Source organism: Coturnix japonica, chromosome 3 (genome assembly GCF_054131305.1).
Source record: "Coturnix japonica strain WE chromosome 3, WE-NBRP24, whole genome shotgun sequence".
Lineage (NCBI taxonomy): Eukaryota > Metazoa > Chordata > Aves > Galliformes > Phasianidae > Coturnix > Coturnix japonica.
This window is the reverse complement of record NC_140665.1, coordinates 82,424,229-82,445,458: the sequence shown is the minus strand read 5'-3', so window position 1 is coordinate 82,445,458 and position 21,230 is coordinate 82,424,229. Positions and strand designations below refer to the sequence as shown.

General features: G+C 38.1%; 2 protein-coding genes across 47 annotated transcripts in view; both read right to left on the bottom strand.

Moving 5' to 3' along the window:
* DST (dystonin) overlaps positions 1-21,230 on the bottom strand; it is a 280,915-nt gene that overhangs the window by 96,940 nt on the left and 162,745 nt on the right. For 33 of the 46 annotated variants that reach the window (XR_014944222.1, XM_015859182.2, XM_085542024.1 and 30 more), the window contains 9 exons: positions 14,369-14,503; positions 11,777-11,865; positions 10,935-11,070; positions 4,264-9,873; positions 3,913-4,059; positions 3,528-3,743; positions 3,195-3,341; positions 2,038-2,271; positions 73-225 (listed from right to left, as the gene is read on the bottom strand). Coding sequence is in view for 45 of the 46 variants with exons in the window: in XM_015859182.2 (XP_015714668.2) it covers positions 73-225; positions 2,038-2,271; positions 3,195-3,341; positions 3,528-3,743; positions 3,913-4,059; positions 4,264-9,873; positions 10,935-11,070; positions 11,777-11,865; positions 14,369-14,503 (6,867 nt within the window). In the remaining variant the exon portion in view is untranslated. Of the gene's footprint in view, positions 1-72; positions 226-2,037; positions 2,272-3,194; positions 3,342-3,527; positions 3,744-3,912; positions 4,060-4,263; positions 9,874-10,934; positions 11,071-11,776; positions 11,866-14,368; positions 14,504-18,165; positions 20,923-21,230 lie in introns of all 46 variants that reach the window. The other 13 variants (XM_085542043.1, XM_085542045.1, XM_015859192.3 and 10 more) reach the window with 5 other exon arrangements.
* LOC146761530 (desmoplakin-like) lies at positions 14,616-18,291 on the bottom strand. Its single transcript, XM_085542062.1, has 2 exons — positions 18,150-18,291; positions 14,616-17,626 (listed from the first exon to the last, which is right to left on the bottom strand). The coding sequence occupies exon 2, from the start codon at positions 17,600-17,602 to the stop codon at positions 15,707-15,709; it is 1,896 nt and encodes a 631-aa protein (XP_085398188.1). The 5' UTR covers positions 17,603-17,626; positions 18,150-18,291; the 3' UTR covers positions 14,616-15,706.

The following is a 21,230-nucleotide window of genomic DNA, read 5'->3' as shown; positions in this document are numbered from 1 at the left end:
TCAACAAAGAAGCCTAATCACTGTCTTCTGCACTCAGTGTTCCTTAATTTACATAACTAGAACTGCACACACCTCCTGTTTGGTCTGGTATTGTTCTAGCTTAGCCTTGCTGTCTCCAATAACAAGAGACTCTTGCTGCCCAATGAGTCGATTTTCAGTCTGTGTAAGCATATCACATATTTCCTGCAGTTTCTCTTTGCATTCTTGCTGCCGTTCAGCCACATCCTATATAAAAGGCAATTGAACAATGAAACAAAATTTTTTCCACTACATGAACTAATAGACATTCAAATAACAATTAACCTTTGAACAACAACATTGCAAAGCAATCTTTTGGAAAGTATGCTGTAAACATGATAGCAGTGGTACAAATAGCAAGGTGAACATATAGAAGTTATGCATAAACCTCAAATATGTTGTAAGTAAAAGAGACCATGTTTGATGGAATTGCCCAAGAGAAGTCTGGCCATGAACATATGTGAAAGATGAAATCTCCAAACGACAGGAGTGAAAATCCAGTCTCTTTAACCACTTGAAACCTGTGGTAAACACTATTAATTCTGCAAAAAGGATATCAAAACAGAGGTTAGTTGTGATTGTGAGTTAGCTCTTTTTGATATGCATATGTTACCTGAATAGAAAATGCTGACTTCTTAAGCAATAGAAAAGAATAAAACATGCAAGAACATTACTGTTACAACATCCTAGAAAAATATCTACATCTCTCCTCTACTCAATTTTACATTTCTTTGACAAAGTACAGTGGAAGCAAATGTTCTTCAAATGGTAAAATAACTCAAAGCCCTCAAATGCTGAAACACCTTTCATTATGCACAAGCTGGGGGATGAGGTGGCATCTCTGAGTCTTCACATTGCTCCTATAACAGGGGAGGAGATGCAGTCATACAGCAGCATCCTACACTTTTTTACTATCAAAACACAGGTGGCTGCGGCTATGCCAGCTCAAGACTCAACTGTACCAACTTGACTTGTGGTTTTTCCAAAGTTCACCTCTACCATCAGAAATCTGATTTACTCTTATTTCTATCCCTCTAACCTGTCTCAGTCAAAACAAGCTATGGTAAAAAAGAATTAAGCCAATTTGGTACTTGACCCTAAATACCTAGAAAATGATCACACAAGCAGATGACATAGCAAATCAGAGGAAAACTGTCAGAAGGATAGAAGTGATAAGCAGTGGTGGGATGGTAGGCTTGTTGAGTATTATAGCTGCAGCCAGAAGAGGACAAGAGTTCACTGCTCTATTTAAACAATATGTAAAAAAATAGATCCTAATGCCTGAAACTGTACCTGTGCTAACCTAACACACATTTTCTATGAACTGTGGTTGTACCAATGAAAAACGACAACTCTTCAGACTTAGTAGAATCATAGAGTTTCCTGAGTTGGAAGGGACTCACAAGGATCATGAAGTCCAGCTCCTGGCTCTACATAGGACTACCCAAAAATTCAAACCCAATGTCTGTGAGCACTTTCTAAACACTCCTTGAACTCTGGCAGCTCAAAGCTGTGTCCACTGCCCTGGGCAGCCCGTTCCATGCCTACCACACCCTCTGGTGCAGAACCTGTCCCCTACCCCCAGTTCTCCCTCCCCTGGCACAGCTCCATGCTGTTCCCTTGGGCCCTGTCGCTGTCACACAGAACAGAGCTCAGTGCTGCCCTCTGATCCCTGTGAGGAGGTGCAGCTGCCATGAAGGCCTCCCCTCAGCTCCTCTGCTCTGGGCTGAGCACACCAAGGGACATCAGCACTCCTCATGTGCCTTGCTCTCAAGACCCTCCACAATCTTCGTAACCCTCCTTAGGATGCTCTCTTACAGCTTTATGTGCTTCTGATACTGTGGCACCTAAACCTGCATCCAGTGTTCGAGGTGGGGCCACACCAGATCAATGCAATCTTTGTAGAACTATGAAGTGAAACTGAGAAGGTAGGAACACACTCAAATACTGCATGCTGATATTAAAATTCCTCACCCATAGACAAAAACACTCAGCATACATTTACACAGAAAAGCAAACCTTCTGATCACCCAGCTCTTGCGCTGCCTGTAACTGAGTCTCTAAACTGTCCACTTGAGATGTTACAGTTTCCTGCACTTCCTGAAAAGATTTCTGAATGGTATTTAAGAGCCTCAGAAGCTGTTTGCTCTGATTAGGAGAAAGATCCTGGGCATGTTCAGAAATGAAGAATTGAACGTCAAATGCTGTGGACTCCAGTTGCATTTTTGTACGAGCAACCTCTGCAGCAGTGTTCTGTAAGTAAAGACAAGGAAATTAATAGCAAGGAGGACAAATTCAGCACAAATAAACCACACAATCACTACTTTCCACACTTAGCTCCTGTTCCAAAAGGCTTTTGAGAGACACTTTAGCCACAGTAAATCAAACCCGTGTCAGAATCATTCTGGCACATTCCATTAAGGGATTTGAATTTGTGTATGGCTTGCCTCCAGTGCAGTCCAAGAGCAGATAATAAATAAGAAGACCTTGAAAACATCTATTCTTTCTTTTGCCTTCTCATGGATGTCTGAGAACTGTCTGACATTCAACAATATGGTGAGTATACACTGACTGAAAAGGCAGGTTTGGTTTAAGTTTCCTTGGTTCTAGGTCTAACCTAGAAATGTTAAAACATTAACTTGAATGTATTCTCATTCTTAACTCCACAATGAGAAGCTCTGTTTCCAGCAGTGTATCAAATTCTGCCCAAAGCTGCACTTCTTGCAACCCCTATGACAATACAACACGAACTGGAACACTGTTAAAGTGCAGTAAAATTATGGATTGTTTTATTTTTTTACATTTACACACAGAGGTGTATGAACATCACTAAAAATTCATCTGGTTTGTTTTTCAAAGCTCACTTCACTCAAGTAGGTAATTAAGAGGTTGTGGTTTTTTTTTTATTATCTTTCCCCGTCTTCTCAGAAGTTAATTACAGTTAATTAAAATTAATGAAACTTCAGTACAGAACATGGATCTTATGAATAAAGATGTAATATTAATAACTAATAACTCCAAAAATTCTAAGGAAAAAAAGCAAACCAACATTACGTGGATCAGTACAATGGCTCATCAAGTAATTGCCTTCCAGGTTAATGAGCTACTAGGTAGTAGTTCATACTACACAGTAACAGCTGCCAGAAGCACCAACATCTACCATAAAGAATACTTACCTTGAGTAGCTGTAAACTTTGCTTCATATCTTCTATGTCATCAGTATTCACTTTGAAGTCATTTGTGATTTTATCGTGTTCTGTGATCCAGTCCAAAAACGTCTGGAGTTTGCTTAGAAGTTGCTGGTGCATTTCTGCAAGCTTAGACTAGGAAAGGGTAGTTGTGCATTCATTAATTTAAGCCCCAAGAGTCCTGTCACATTTTCTATCTCACTAAATGAAATCATGCATGTACTTTATACACAGATTTAAAAGAAAATTTCTAACTTCTTAGCTGAATTACCTTAAGAAAAGCAAGACAAAATGTACAAATGTACACTGATAAAAACATACCATTTCTGAGTCAATAGAACAGACTATTTGTTTTGCTCGTTTTGAAGATGTATCACAGACCATCAAAAATGTTTCCTGCAAGTAGTCATAGCTTATCTTCAGCTCCTTAAGTTTCTCTTCAGGAGTATCTTTGTGATGAAGCTTTAAGAACTCTTCTATCAATTTCATGTCTTTTTTTAGGATAATTGCAAAGGTAGCCAATCCTGATTCAAATGACTACAAAAAGAATATATATTCAAAATTCATTAAACTAATAAGCAAGAAGGACATTACATCTGGTTTACTTTAAGTAAATTTGAATGCTTTCTTTTTTCCCCTCCCCCCATCTCAGGTCTTCTCCTAGCTCCCATCACTGAAGTACAAGCATAAAGAATACTTTACTGACCTCTAGTTCTTCTAATTGTTCTTTTAGTATTTCCAGGTTGCTACTAATAGGTTTCTGGTTTTCTTGGTGTTTTTTCACCTCTTGAAGCACTGCCAAATGCTCTTGTATTTTCTCTCTTAACTTTAAACATTCCTGTTCTCCATCAACCTGAAAATGGTTTTCAACAATAAGGCTTTTGGAACTGACAGACTTGAAAATAGGCAATAAAATTTCTTCTTTTAATTTTAATTTATTTTAAATTATTTATTTTTGAAATTATTTTTTCCAGTTTAATTTTTGTCTCCAGCAGTTGGAAAGAGTCACATTCATTTCACACAGGGCACACAACACATACCAGCTGCTGTTTCTTACCTTGCTAGTGGAGCTGTCATCCAGGAGTGTTTCTGTTGTGTAAGCAGGCCCAGTAAAGCCTCTGAAAAGGTTGTCTGTCTTGTCATGCTCCTGGTCACTTTTCCAAGCATCAGCTGTGTCATCTACTGATACTTTCTCTCTAGGAATTTCTGTTCCAAATTCTGACTGTTCTGTTGAGAAAAGAGCACAAAGCCCACCTACTTTGCCTTTACCTTCGTGTGTGGTGGTGATGCCAGCACCCTGCAAGCTCGTATGCAAACTACTTATCAGCTCCTCTAATTTCCTCTTACTTTCATCTCCAGATGAATATGACAACATTTTAATAATTTCAGAAAGTTCAGAAGCCATAAGGTTTGCAGTGGGAGTTTTCACCTCTTGTCCTATTTCACTCCTCATTTCATCTGGATCATTCATCTTTTGGTTACAGAATTCCTGCTTCAGAATATCACGAAGAAGATCGGGACTTCTGCAATCAGGCCAAGGCAATGAAAGTGCATCACTGTCCTTTGTGTCTTTGCGTGGTGTGGTATCCATTAGTGCCTGTCTAACAGTACTGCTTGTTTGATTCAGTTGTGACTCACTGGACATGTTGCTTCCAATCTGGCTGCTTCCAACCATTCTAAGTAAATTCTGCATTAGAATTTTGGTATCAGAGTAACTTAGAGGTTCACCTTCCTGCTTGCAGTAAGTATGCCCCAGTTTTAATTTCCTTTCTAATATATTCTTTAGGTCTTCTATTAGTGTGTCAGGCATTTCTGGTGACTGTGAAAAACCTTTATTTACTTGAAAATCTTTGGAAGGTCCCATTTCATTTTGTAATGATTCCATGCATAATTGTTTTTTGAAACCATTTTCAAAGGAAGAAGTCTCACTGGCCATGAACTTTTCTCCCTTTGTGTTTTTCAATTCTTCCAATTCTTTCTGGGCAACATTATTCCAGTCAGTCTCTGTGCTGCTCAAAATTGCAGAAGAGAGATCAGTGGAATGCATATGATTGCTAGAAGGCAGCGTTTCAGTCTTATCTCCTGATTCTTTTGCATCCTCAGTGCTTCCCAAGGCACCTGCTCTTATGAGGGCAAATTCATTATCATTGCTGTTCTTATCTTCTGAAACGTCTTTAAGAATATTGTTAGCACTCTGACAGACAAATGTCTCCTTGGCCGTGCTAATTTCCTTTGGCTTCACTGAAACAGCTGGGGGGAAGGAGTATGCGTTAAGTTCACTCGAATGTACTTCTTCCATATTGAGCAGAAAATCTTTTTCATTCTGTATAATATTTTTCACTTGTTCTATGTCTTTAAGGCAACAGGATTCCGTTTTATCCAATTCTGAATTGTTTTCTCCTTTTAAGCTTGTTGTACATTGTTCTGGAGAAGATGAAATATTAAAATCTCTCCTTAATTCAGCTGATATCATACCATTTCCAATGTCAGGCCAAGACTGACCAATATTTACTTTTTCATTATTTGAAACAGTTTCTGTATCAGCTTTAATTGTTGATGCATCAAATATTTCCCCCAGACTTTCCATATGAATGGGACTTTCATTTAGCTCCACCAAACTACATTCCTTTATATCATTTACTCCATTTTCTGCTAAAATTTCAGTATCTATTTTTATTTGACCATGCTTCTTGTCAGTAACTGGATGTACTTGGTCACAAAGTGAATTAGCACCATCACTGGCATAACGCATATCCGTGAGGAGTTTACTGTCTTTTTGGGATGAACTTGCCTTTAGTTGGTCCAAATCAGTCACATCATTTAATGTTTTTTCTTTGACAAATAATGCTTCTTTTTGTTTTTGCCAATGATCTAAATGTAATGTTGGCATGGTACTACAGCTTCTGTTCATGCTGTGAGTAAAGTGTTCTGATAGAAGCAAATCGGTCTCAGCATTTCCATCATCATCACCAGTAGCTTGCTTTGTAATTAGGAAGGGAGTTACACTAACGTCAGATATCACAGTATCATCAAGAAGGTGTGTTTTATTATTTTTTTCACTCTTACAGGATATACATTCGGTGCCAAAGGTATTTTCAGACTGCCCAGTAGTATCTTCTGACACATTTTCACTTGTGGTAAAAGTTCTGTAGTCATTTTCTGGGTTTTGTTCTATTTCTTTTTTGCCTGTACATGGAAGATCAACACATCTTTCCTCAGAGATATCTGATGCAGTTTCACATTTTCCTAAAGATTGTTGTCCATTTCCATGATTAGACAGGAAATGCAAATTACACTCTGTCTTTTGGCCTAAAGAATTGCAAGAGTCATCAACATTCTGATTATTTTCCTCACTATTTTCTACATTCCCTACTGAATTTAACATCTGGTCATCCTCGTTTTTACACAGATGGTGTGAGTAAGAAGTATCCATTTCTTCTTCACTGTCAGACTCAGTATCAGAGTCATCATAACTATCATAATCCAGATAGTCATAATCATAGTCTTCCTCTTCCTGTGTTCCTTCCGATTCATACTCATAGTGGTCACTTTCTGCTTTCATTTCATTTTCTTCATTTCTGTCTTGCTGTGTTTTTCTTTCAGACTTCTTCAGTAAAGAAGTAGAGCATCCCTCCCTTCTTCCTTCATTGCCCAGAGTAACTGGTAATTTTTGTTCCTCTTCAAAGTCCCTTGTTCTTTCCCTTTCCTCTTCAGGCACTGTTTCCAAAGTTTCAGCACTTGGAGAAGCTATATTAACACCCCCAGCTAGGGCTGCCTGATTTACGTCTCTAACATAACTGATGTTCTCTTCGGCATTAGTTGGAAGTTCTTGATAAAAGCTGTTCTCTTCTCTCAGAGCTATCAGACCACCTCTCTCCTCTAGAAAACCTAACCGAACATTCTCTGGCTCCGGTGTATCATCATCCTCCACCTGTAACGTACCAAAATCATCATCATCTTGAGGGATGCCATAGAAATCACTGTAATCAAATTGTGGAGTACCATAGACATCACTGTCATCGTCATCAGCCTGAGGAGTTTCATAGGCATCATCATCATCATCATCAAACTGCGAGCTATCCTCTTCTGAGTCTGCCTCTCCACATTCATGCTGTGAGCAGCTACTTTCAAACTGTGGGATAATATCACTCCCTTCTATTGATGAGTCAGAACTACTGTCCCCTAGTAATAACTTCTGAAACACAAGATTGTTTTCTTCTATTGATAAGCCTTGTGCTGTGCTGTCACTGACCCCCTCAGGTGGTCCATCATGTGTAAAAGTACTGGCCTCCAACAAAGGCCTCCACTGTATTTCTCTACTGTCTTCCAGACATAGCTTACTCTGGAAACCAGTAGTACCATCCAAAGACTGCCTGCCAGGTCTGTACGGACAGCTCTCTAGAGATGGCCTGTTATGTACATCAGTGTAGCCCAGCAGAGGTTGTTCACTATATCCATTACCTTCAAACTGTAGTGTGTCACCACACTGACTATCTGATTCTTCTGGAATTTTGTATTCAGTATCTGTGTTGAAGGATGAACCAAAACCTCCCTGAAAGTCATCTTTCTCAACATTACCCAGTGCTGTTCTACAACTGTCAGCTTGCAATATCTGAGGTTCGTATTTCATGCAGGTCTTTTCCAGGTCTCTCCAGATTTCATTATCTGACAAGTCATCCACACTCAAGGAATTGTATGAGGTTTTATCATTCCTGTTTTCCTTACCCAGATTATCTGTTATAACAGTCTCTTTTTTCTCTGTATCTGACATAAGATTTGGATTTGAGTCATTTGGAAGAACTCCTTCAGTGCTTCCTGAATTTGCTTCCTGGTCATTACACTTACACGGCTCTAATGGTGTCCACTCAGAATCCTCAGGAAGACTCTCCAGTGCATTTCTGTTCCTGAAATTTTGAGTGTTGCTTTCTACATTTTTAAGTTCTGCAGGTTTACTTAGCAGCATCTCCGGTGTAAACTGTGATTGTTCAGTATCACTACCATCGCAAACATCTGATCTACACATATCTTTTCTCTGTGAACATGTATAATTCCCCAAATCTTCAAACTGAACTAATTTCTTGTCATCAGAGGTATTTTCAACACCTGAAACACCACCTTGAACACTGCTTGTCATATTACTGAAGTGGACATCGCCAGCTGACTTTAGATTAACTCCTTTCGGACTTATGTATTTGTTGCTGAAAGCCATTTCTGACACATCAGTACTGTATGCAGAACTATCACCTTCCAGAAACATATTGATAGCTTCCTGCAATTGTCCATCATATAACAGAAGTCTTCCTCCAGTGTTTGCATCCATATAACTATTAACCATCAGGTATGATATGAACAATTTCTTAGCTTGGTCTGAATTACGGCATGCAGGATCTTCTGTGCCAGAATCTTCATGTTCCTCTTCACAGTCATGAAATAAAGATGGCAGGACTTCATATGATGATAACCATTTTGCAGCATTTCTACAAGGGGATTCTAATTCTTCTACACTGGGCATTTTATCTGGTAAAGTCACACTGTTCAAAACAGATACAGTATTGGTGTCTATTAACCCTGACTGTGCAGCCTCGTCTAGACTGAGTACTTCACAAGTTTCTGGAATGTAAAGTGCAGCTATTTTCTGCCTGTCACTCAGTATTTTGAATGCCAGCTCATTTGTTATCATTTCTTGGTGCAAAGATGTTGATATGGGGAATATTTCACCTGTGTTAGGCCATATTAGTCCAACAAAGCCTCTCTGTGCTTCTAATACCAGCAGTGCACTGGTAGATGATATTAAATTGCATTGTATGGCTTCGTCAACAGTCAAGCGTTGCCCAGAATTTGGGCAAAGAATTCCACCAGTTTGAACTTGATGTGTGAATATCCCACAAGCAGTGTCCTGACCTATTATCCCTTGACTAACGGCCTCTTCCACAGTCATTCGCTTCCCTGACTCAGGGTCAATTATACCTCCAGATATTATCTGAGCCCCCAGCAGCCTAAACATTGTTTCCCTGTCAATGAGTCCCTCATGGGCTGCCCTCAAAATATTTATTTTCCTTCCACATTTGAGTATGATTCTACCTTTTTCTTGTGGTTTCACTGGTAGGAGTCTTAACCCTGTTTCATCATGTATTATGCTTCTATGAAGCATCTGTTCAAGGGAAATCTTTTCAGCACAGTTAGGGTCTATGAGATCTTTACAAGTGTCTTGCCTCTCCAGAAGCTTTGCATATAAGACTGGAGAAACCAGGTTTCTCTGGAAAGCATTCTGTAAAGTCAGGTGCTCTCCAGTAGATGGCAAAATCAAGTGCCCACTTGAAAGCTGATTCTCAAGAATTTTAATAGCCAAAGGTTCTGAAATTAGACCTTGTTCTAATGCTGATACAACTGGAAGATTTGATAATGTTGACTCTGAAATGAGCTTCTTTGCGCTATTTAATTCCTGCAACTGCAATAGAGTCTGCTCATCAATTAGGGCACAAGTTTTAGCTTCTTCCAAATCATAACATATTCCTAATTCTGGAGAAATTATTCCAGAAACAATCAGCTGATTCTCGAGCAACCTAACTCCAGTGTCATAGTCTATAAAACCTTTTAGAATAGACTGAAAAATGGAATGGACTTCTCCAGTTGTTTGGTCAATGACACCAGCAATGACTTTATGCACCTAAAAAGAAATATAAAAGAACAGATATCACTATTTTTAGACTAATTTTAAAGTTTCTTTTGATTTTGAATGCATGATAAGCATAAGAACTTGTACTTACCAAGACTGGAAGAATGCTGTGAATGTTAGCAGCTCAAACGCACAAGTGATCTATGTCAGTCATTGAACAGCACACGATGTGATAAAAGATTTAAAATCAACATGCATCTGTGAATTGAAAACCTATGCTTTGCATACATAAATAGGGTTAGTGAAAGACAATAGAAGAGATGATTGCAGAGTGAGCAAATAGAACATATTACCTGAAAGGCAAATTTTCATGCTCTAAATGTCTGTGAAATGTTAGAACTTCAGAAACAGTATGTGATTCAAAACAACCATGCTATTCATGTTTACAGCATACAGCACTCCTGTGTATACACCCGACATCAGATATTCTAGCACCAAATAATGCTTTTAGTTTGCATGGAAAGCATGAAGTCAGTCTGGCAACACTATTTAAAATAATTAAACAGACACCTTTTCTAAACAAGAAAATTCATATGCAACATTTTTTTCAGAAATCCATATTTAAGATTGAGATCCATTAGCAAATGGATTTAGTGTCTCAGGGTCACTAACACTATGCACTCCCATTTTTATATCCAGATAAATTTTAAGAAAAACTGAAAGTAGATTTCATCTGGGGACACTTCTGAAGGATATACGGGAAACATTAACATGTTATTTTATGGTGTCCTTTCTGCAGCATGAATACAGACTTATGTAGCAGTCAAAGAATGGCTTTTACGAGAAGAGTTAAGAGATGAATGCTTATCTTTCTTCATGCAAGGCACACATTATCAAGACTCTTCACAAAAAACCTGATGAGTAGAGTATTCATATGCACAGGTAAGGTAACACGCAATATTTCATAACAAATACACAAAACTTTGTCAGTTAAACCTTAAAATCCTTTGCACACTGTTAATTGCAGCTTCATTTTTTACCCATCACATATGGTTTCAAAACCATGCAGTAAAACTGAAAAGACCCAGAAATCTCAGTTTCCATCTTGCTACCTTTTCTTCCATCTTTTCATCATCCAAATACTGTGCTTCTTGCAGCTGCTTCAAAGCTTCATTAGATAACAAACTGTAGCTCTCCTGGAGGGATTTGACTTGCTTTTCCATTTCACCTCTCTCTTCATCTGTCATTCTATTAAAAAAATAAACAAACATGTAGTCATGAAGCACCTCAGCAATTTGCTAGTGTATTAAAATCACAGACTCAAGGAATCATTTAAGTTAGAAGGGACCTTTAGAGGTCATCTGGTACAACTTCCCTGCAATGAACAGGGACACCTGGGACAGCTGCAGCTAGATCAAGTTGCCCAGAGCCTGTTCCAGCCTGATCTTGAAAGCCTCCATGGACAGGGAACCAACCACATCTCTGAGCAACCTGATCCAACACCGCACCACTCTTATTGTAAAAAACTTTTTTCATTTTTCAAAATCTCCCCTCATTTAGTTTGAAAGCATTTCCCCTTGTTCTGCCACAGACCCTGCTTAACAGTCTGTCCCTGATAATTTTAGGTGAAAATAAACAAATTTGAGATATAAAGTTGAAATGCTGATTTACTTTTAATTATTTTGACTTCAAATAGCAATTACGACCCAGCATCCCTTAGGCTGACCAGAAGTTCAAAAACCTAATCAAATTCCTGGAATAAATAAAACTTGATCAACCTTTAACTAGAATGGATGACAAGGTTTTATTAAAAACCAGAAAAATAACAACAACAAAATTTGACATACATACACAAAGCATAATTGGAACTATAGTACATGAATATGTTTTCTTTTTAAGCGAGCAGTATGTACTGATTCTGTTAATTTATTAGAAAAATAAAAGTATGGCTTACTTGTCACTGTGTTTAGCTAAAAATGCCTGAGTAGTCTGCAGAGCTTCAGCTATTTGTTCTTTCTTAGCTGACATTTCTTCAAGGGAAATCTGAAAAATAAACAATCTGTGCTCAGGACTTAACTATGCGAGAACATAAAAAGAAAAGCAAACCAACAGCACAATATTTCTAAGTGTGACAGAACTCAATAGAGTAGGAACCTGAAATTAAAAATAAGAGAGAGAGAAAAAAAGCTATTCATATAACCATCATGAAATTCTATCATTTATGTATGAATAAGTCATTGTACTTGGTCTTTTGGTAAAATAAACTGAGTTAGAAAACTATCTGGTGAGATGAACTGAATTTATTTCAAATGTTACTAGTTTAAAACTTAATCATTTAAAGCCACTGATTATCTGGCAAAGTTCAAAGTAAATTTATAAAGATATGTATGTAATGGCCATGCTCAAGATGGCCATACACCACTAAAGTAACTTTTTATAATACAGAAGGCCACAAACTTCATGGAATTCAATGACAGACAAATACAATATTAGATACTCAGAAAAAAAAACCGAACTATTTATTAATATTAATATTCTCCCCTTTATCATTTCTGTCATTCCCGCTCAAGCTCTAGTTCTGGCAGAGGAATATGCAAGAATTTAATCCTTTAAGTTTTCTGAGAAACTGCCTGCCATTCTTCAGATAAAAGCACTAGTTTTAATTTTGGTGAAAGAAAGGGGAAGTATCCTGGGGGGGGGGAGGGGGCAGAGAGGGAAAGGAGAAGTGACTAGGGCTTTGTTAATGAAGGAGGGGTAAGTTCAGTGCAGATGCTAATACAACTCTGGGAAAGTGCCTAGGAAGAGCATCTGTTCATGTTGGTTGGGACACAGATAATTCTGTCTTGATCAGTATGTTTTGAACATACTACATCCGTGCATTCACTACCAGAAAGCCACAATCCCACTGTTCATGATGCTTGGATGAAAACAGACAGCAAGCACAGTATGCCTAACACAAGAAGACATGAGCTTTGATCTTCTCAGGGCACTGGTATCACTGTGACCACTGTACATGTTATATCGCTACTGGCAGCAGCTTCTCACTCCGTCTCCCAATGGCTACACCTCAGAACACCCCCAATTGTACGTGTGAAATGTGATTCAGCTAACATCAGCTATATAAACAAAACAACAAGAAACCCTATGAAAACTAGCTAAGCAGGTTTGTACCAAGCGTGTCTAGGCATCCATGCCAGCAAGTGAATTCAAAATTAGGCACCTTTGGATGGTGCCCACTATCTTACAGGTTGTAATGAAAACACCTTCAGGAAACAGCTGCCTCCAGATGGCAAGAGGAAGCCAAGACAATTAACCCACATGTTACTTCTTGAGGGCTCAAACTGTACTGGGAAGATGCCAGTGCAGCTGTCATGGTAGGCTTAGATGCTCCAAGGAGTAAGGTGCTGGCCCAACAATGACAAAAGTTTTCACCATTGTCATCAACAAGAGAAGCAAAAATCCAGTACTGAATGTTTTCTGTCAGTTACAGAACAAGCACTGGTCCCTCAAACACATCTGCTCTTTTATACTACAGAGCACATCCTCTACAAACAAGCAGCGTGATAGCACCAGCAGCAGCTGGGGACTGCACGGCTGTCTGACAGCAAGTTCGAATTCTACAGCCTTGACACCAATGCCAGTGTCCAAAATAAAAACACAGGAACAAGTTTCTTGAAAGATGTGCCAAATTCGAGAAGAGCCAAGCTATTTCTGAAGGATGTGGAAAAGATACCACTGTGCTTCTGTGCTGCTCAGTGTACAGATAGGCCTTTATTTCTGGAAATCCCTTCAGGTATCGCTAAGGAATTTTACATGACAAAGCTAGCAAGGGAACTACCAGAAATGATATGAACCTTCAAAGATGGAAATTGACGGAGTAACAACTATATATACAATCATAATAGATCTGCCAAACATAATGGATGTGACACAGACCCCTTCATCAGCCTGTGGAATAGTGAGGTAGTAAAAAGGGCCCCACTAACACCCTCTGCATGCCCTATTGAAGCAGATTTGAAGAGGAGTGTACGTCTATTCAAAAACTTTCAACTTCTGTCTCATAAGCCACACTGTAAGAACACTTGAAATAACTTTTAATAGAAAATAAGAAGAAACTTGGCCCAAAGGACTCTCCTGTGAACTTTCTCCATCTTGGTGCCAGGGTAGAAGTCACCAGGCTTATTTACTGAACTACTGCAGGAGGAAGCAGCAGACCTACAAAATGCTGTCCTGTTGGGATGCACTGTCCCTTTACAATGCTCAAATCATGTTGTGCAAGTACAGCTTCTCTAAATTGACATTTTGCACTGTAAGAATATACCTGTGATGTGAAAGGCAGCTTGTACTTGCTCCTGAGTAATGTTTGTATCTCTGAGCATATATCTAATCCTCCACTCACAGACAAACACAAAATCACATTTTAGCAAAATGTGGGTGGGTGGTACAGAGAAAAAAAGAATATTTTTGGAATATTTTGTCATTTTAATCAGTGCAAAAAAAAAGCTGAAACGGGGAAGTGTTATTTTACTGAAAGACATCTGTGTACCTGCTGCTTAGGCAAATCTGTCTTTTCAGCCTTTTCTCCTCCTTCTTTGCTGAGTGTCTTGCTGAGGTCTGACACCCATTTCAGTAAATCCCCAGCCTTCTCAACATGTTCTTTTTTCTCTTCTTCCATTGACCTCTGATGAGCACCACAAATTGTAAAATACATGCAAATGTAAGTTGTTGGAATACTTAACATTCACGTCAACAGAAACACAGTTCTACCAAAATGGCAGTATTACCACATGCCCTTAAAGTGATTTTTTTTTATTATTACCACATGCATTACTGCAACACTTTGATGCAGGAACAAAAATGCCACACTGTTATCAACATTAACAGAATAATTCCTCAAAAGATTTCTAATTAAGATGCTTATTCATACACATGTACATTCATTACAAAATGATTGATATAAAGAAAAGCACAGCTTCCCAGCAATTACTCAGCAGATGAAATCTAAACAGTATTTGCATATAAAGTATCTCTGAATTGCTGCCTTTGCATTACCCTCAGGAGCAGATATCTACAGCCAGCATAGGATATCAGCATCAACAATCTATGGACATGGATTACTACATTACAGCTCAGAAGAATACATTGCTTCTATGTCTACAGAAACAAGGTCAAGAAAAGTAAAATAGTCTTTTTCTGCATAGGAAAATACATATATTTTTCATAGTAACACAACATGTGAGTGGCTTGAAGTTTAGCAAAACACACCTAAGCCCTTCCATGTGCAACAAGCAAAAATGAAAATATTTTATTTCAATGGATTCTTTTTAAACTGGATATGCAATTGTAACTCATTTGCCTATTAGATTATATAAAAAAATATTGTTGTTACCTGAAGTGTAGGAAAAAAAAATAAAATTAAAATATGAAATTTTATTATGTGAGTAGCCCTTTGTAGTAGCCCTTGTATGAAACACTGCATTGTCTTAATTCACAAAATGGGCAATGTCTTCAATTTTTAGTGGAAGAATCTGATTCTTTCCCACCTAAATGTATGCATTTCACATATATAATAGCCTCACCAATTTATAACTTCCAGTTAATAATGCCTACATGAAGGTCATGTCAGATAAAGCCTTCAGGTATACCCTGAACACACTACTGTTTGACATTACAAACATGCCTTACTTTACTTAATGATTCACACTTTATAACGAGTAATATCTAATTGCAGTTTACCAGTGTATACTAATTAGCTATTTAAACTAATTAGTTTTAAAGCAACTACATTAGACAACATCATCTACAACTTTTATAGAAGTCATTGTAGATCTTTTCCTCAACCTGAACTGATTTTAAATCAGGCCCCAAATGAGTACTATCCTGCCTACTGTGAAGCATAATACAGACTAGAAATTCCTGTTTTCACGGGCTGAGATGCCTCTAACAGTCGTAGTCCAGTGTGGCAATCAAAAATAGCACTCTCTAAAGCTTCTTTGTAGGTTAACTTCTTCTTTGTTTTGGGGCATGTTATAACTTTAGCATACAATTCTTCATCTTTCACCTTTGTAGCTGTGACAGCATCGATAACACCACACTTAATCCCATCTTCCATTGTCAATCTGGAATGAGATTTCGGATCTATCAACCCACCAGTCAGGTACTGATACTCCAGGCAGCGCATACCCATTTCTTTGTCTAGCGTATTCGTACTCATAGCTTCAACAGCTGACATAACTGTATTCCTTACAGGGTGAATGATCCCAGTAAAGATTAGTTCACACTGCTGAATCTGCTTGGCACAACCATCATCTATTAATTCCCTTTGCAAAGCTTCTGAAACACTGTACTTTTTCCCAGTAAACGGATCAATTACGCCTCCTGTGCTAACCTGAGCTTCAAGACATCTGAGGGCTGTAACTCTATCTACCAGATTTCTGCGTGAGGCTTTTAAAACTGGAATTCTTTCATTGGTTTCAGAAAGCCAAAATCCTGCAATAGGACTGTTTAGATCTTTCTTTGGTTGTGAACTGCTAAGTAAAATATCACCCAGCTCATTAGCTGTGATTAAGCCCTCTTTGTATTTATTGACTAATGCTCTGTCAATTCTACCCTGATTTATGGTCTCCTCAATATTAAACTGCACACCAGTTTTAAGGTCTGTAAGCAAAATAAAAGAACTGCCATCTGAATCAAAACATGTAGACTCCTTCCAATCAAATTCCTGCTTTGAAAGTTCAAGATACGTAGCTTTATCAATGCTTCTTTTTATATAAGCTTCATAAGAAGTCATTTCAGCTCCTGTTTTGATGTCTACTACAGAAATTCTGTGACTTTTCTCTGCTGATGGGCTGCTTATTCTCCTTTCACCAATTGGAAGCAGTAAACAATTACTGCTAACACTGAACAAACTCATTTTTAGCAAATCACAGTAGTACATAGCTTTCCTGTTGTTTGGATTCTGAAAACATTTTGCGTTACTAGAAGGCTCGTGCAAAAATTTCAATATTGTATTATTAAGCAAACCAAGCTGCACTGCAGCTTCTGGAGGTACACGAACACTTCTTACAGGGTCAATAACCCCCCCAGTTGCAATTTGAGCTTCAAGGATATTTTTACCCTTTTGTCTTTCTAGAAGTCGAGATTCCATAGCTTGGTACACAGATACCACGTTACCAGAACAGCAATATCCCAAAACAGCTTTCTCTGCCTCATGCAGTCTGCTCTTGAATTCATTATCTACAAGCCCTCTAACAACTGAATCATCAACAGAGAATTTCTGACCCGTTGTAGGATCAATGATGAAACCAGTAGCTGCTTGGGCCTCTAAAAATGCTAATGCCAATGCCTTCCCTATGATTCTTCTTTTTGTTGCTGAAGAAAAAGACAGTATTTCTTTGCTGGATTCAAGGTACACTCCAGCTATAGCTGTAGGTTTAGTTAAAAATTTTTCAAGACTTTTCTGAACCTCCTCAATAGTTTTCTGCCCTGAATGGAGATGCTCAACAGTAAGCCTGTCTAGAAGTTTAACTTCAATCAACTGCCTGGCAGTTACATCATGTCGAAGACCTTGAAATTTAATATCATCATATTCTTCCGGAAAACATTCCAACTGAGTAGCATCAGCAACAGTTCTCATAATCTCTTCTCCTAAGAAAGAATTCATCTTTGCAAAGTCTTCTCTCCTAAACCCTTCAGATGCTTTGTATCCCTCAAATATTCTCTCTTCATTACCAAAGGTCTTGCCATTTTCTTGTTTTAATGTTGTAACTTCAACATGCATGTCATACTGCTTGTTCTTCGCTATCTGTAAATAGGAATTTTTTGACACAGTGAGAAATAGATCCACAAAACTTGCCTGCACATAATTCACTTCTAAATCCACCACCAGAGAAACAAAAGGGAGAACCTGAATATATTAGGAAAGAGTACTGTTATTAGCATTGAAAAACACAGAAATATAGATAGCTTGAGATTAGAATGCATCCACCACTTCAAATATTTATTCAGCAATCAGAATAGGATTAGACTAAACAACAGTATTTGCTGTTATTAGATGAACTTAGCGCTGTTAAGCAAAGCTCGTTTTGACAAATGATAACACAATGGTGTATGTGAAATCTTATTTTCAACAAACCACATAGAACAATGTGTTTCCTAGATGTTAACAAGCCTGATAAGCCAGGCTTAATTAACAGTTGTGTAAAGTGAAAATGACGAGGTTCCCTTCACCAAGGTATATAAGAAACATGAGACAGAACAGAGAATACTGACAGAGCATAACTAAAGATAGAATAGTAAAAGCCACCACTAGGAAGGCAAACCCTCACCAAATGTATTGTATACCTCCAAGGGATGCAATTTTACTAATCCTAATTCAAGTTTCATGTCTTCTCCACGTCTGGAAGTGTGTAGGTTCCTGTTTCTCAGTTTGTCTCTTTCAGATATTCCAGTGGTTTCACTTGATTTATCAAAGGTTATCTGAAACTCTGTACTTGTTTGAGAAACAAACTCTGTAAAAGACTGTGCTCTTGCATCTTCTAGTGATTGATTTATTCTTGACATCTGGAACTGCACCTCCCTTGGTATTGTGTCATCAGCACTCAGATACAGTGTATTTTCTTCTATTTGATCAGATTTAAAACCAGTCCTCTCCTGTTTCTGCCTTAACAAAGGTGAACAAGGTTTTGCACGTGAAGGATGCTGTTCAAATTCTCTAGATGAGGTGTCATTCAGGTAATTCAATTCATTTCCTCTTCTCTCACAGCTCAATCTAAATCCACTGTCTTTGATTTTATTATCCTGTTGAACTTCATTTTGAAATAAAAGAAACCTATGCTCACTTTCCTTGACCTGCAGGTCCATCTTCTGTTTCACATCCTCAACCATGCGTTTCTGCACTTCCAACTCTTCCTCAAGTTTCCTGCACTTCTCATGATAGTCCATTTCAGCATGCTTTCCTTGCTGTAGTTGTTCTTGACACTTTTTAAGCCTTTCTTGAAGATCTTCAATCTGTCTCTTGTACAGCATGATGCTTTCCTCAGCCAAATGTTTTTCCTGTTGAAGAGCAACACACTCTAACTTTATGCCAGAAATGTCCTTTTCTGTGATGCTATGAGATTCCAGCAATTTTTCCACTTTTTTCCTAAATTCCTCTGCAGAGTGTTTAAATTTGATTGATTCTTCCTGAAACAGAATCATTTTCTTGCGTGCCATTTGTTCATCCAGAGTCTTTTGATGCAGTTCATCCTGTAATTTTTTTAATTTACTACTTAGCTCTTGTATATGAACTTCTTGCAGCTGTATTTTCTGCTCGTTCACTCTCTTTTCTGTAGTTAGAGCACACATCTGGGCATTTAGATTTTTAATCTCCAGGTCAGTGGTTAGGGCAGAAGCATTTTGTTTATCATATTTTTGTTTATATTCACTAACTAAGTCTTTTGTTTTAGCAAGATCATCCTCCAGGCTTTTGATTTTAGATATGAATTCTTGCTCCATTATTGTTTGCTTGTGCAATTGCTCATTTGTTGTACGCAGTTGCTCTTTGAAGCCATCTGCTAGGGTTTTTAATGCATCATTTTTCCTTTGAATACTTTGTTTTTCCAAAGTCACCTTCTCTGACTCAGATTGAATTTGCTTCATCTGCAGTTTTGTTTCAGTATTCCATTTATTAAGATCCTCTATCTTTCGTTTTAGTGTTTCTGATATCTGATTGCTTTTGGTTAATTCATTCTTCAGTATCTGAATTTCCTGCAGGTATTCTTCTTCTCTTTTTGTTTTATGAAGTAATTGTTCCTGAATTTTCTTATACTGGTCTTGAAGGTAATTTGCTTCTCCTCTGCATGACTGCATTCTGTGTTCAGCTGCCAGTGTCTCTTTTTGAAGAGAGCTGATCTGTGAATTTAATTGTGTGACAGTGATTTCAGTTTTTGCCTGTGATCTAGTTAATTCCTCTACTTCTCTTTTTAGCTGCATCTTTTCCTGCTGAACAGATTTCAGTTCCTCCTGATAGTTCATCTTAATTTGCTTAAGATCTATAGCTTCTTGCATCACCTCTTCAGCTTTACTTGTGGTTCTACGTAGTTGCTTGTCAAGTTCTTTTAACTGTTGCAGATAGCTCTGCTCTATTTGGTCTTTTTCTTCCAATTTGATTTTTAGGCATTTAAGTTCACTATTGGCTTCATCTAATTTCTCTTTTAACAAACGAGACATTTCTTCTGTAGATGATTTCTGAAGCTCAATTTCATTTAGTTCATATTTGAGGTCTTTAATGGTTTTATCAGCTTTTTTGTTAGCAAGGATTAGCTCATCCACCTTCTGCTTAAGCTCTTCTACTTTTTTCGCTTCTTGTTTCTTCTGGAAACTTGCAATTTCAGAATCAATCCTACATTGGCTGCCTTGCCCAGCTGTGTAATTTGGCAGGGAAGTTTCTCTGGTCACAGTGTACCTACCTTCAAAAACTTTCCTGCTGGTTTCAGTCTTCTCTTTTTCTTGCAGCTTTATTTCTGATAGATTCCCTTTAAATTCAAGATCTTGCTCCATTTGCTTTATTAGTTTCATAAGTTTCTCTTCTCCTTCTGTCTTTTTCTTCAGCTCCTGCATGAGGTTTCTTTTTTGCTGCTCTAAATCATGCAGATTTGTATCTTTTCTTCTTAGATGTTCTTCAAGGTTTCTTCTGGTTAAGGTGCTTTCCTCTATTTGATTTCGAAAAGCTCGGAGGTTTTCTTCCATTATACTTCTTTGTGTTTCTGCCTGAAAAATGAGCTGCCTTACATGCTCCAACTCCTGCTTTGCGTCTGCTTTTTCTTTCTCAATGTTCTCTAGATCCATACGATACTGTTTTGCTTCTTGCTCAGCCCTGGTCTTTTGAAGAGAGATCTCTTGCATATCCTTTTGCTGCTTCTTCCGTTCATTTTCTGCAGCTTCCCTCAGTTTAGGGAGCTCATGTTCCAGTTGGATTTTTTGTTTCTTCACATTCTCCAGCATCTCCTCAAGTGCTTTTACCTTTCCCATGAGTTTTTTGTTCTCATCAGTTGTACTATTTTTCTGTGCCATTAGATCTGAATATGCCTCACGCACAGATGCCTCCTTACTCCTTAAGATCTGTAGAAAAATACATTAAGTTATAATGTAGCTTTTGTAATATGGCATATGAAATATTAGGCTCTTTGAAAAGCAGAATGGAAAATACTTACTCTTCTATACACGGTACATCCAGAAAGTAGGACAAGCAGTTCCCACCACCATCACCTTCTCTTGATACAGTAAGCTTCAGGAAGTTACCATTAGCCAAGTATGAAACCCTTCTTAAAGACATCCACATAACGAAGAAGTCCTGAAGCCACTCACTTCAATCTGATGCCTCTTAGCAGTTACCAGAATCAAACAGCTTGCATATGCTTTTTCTCCAA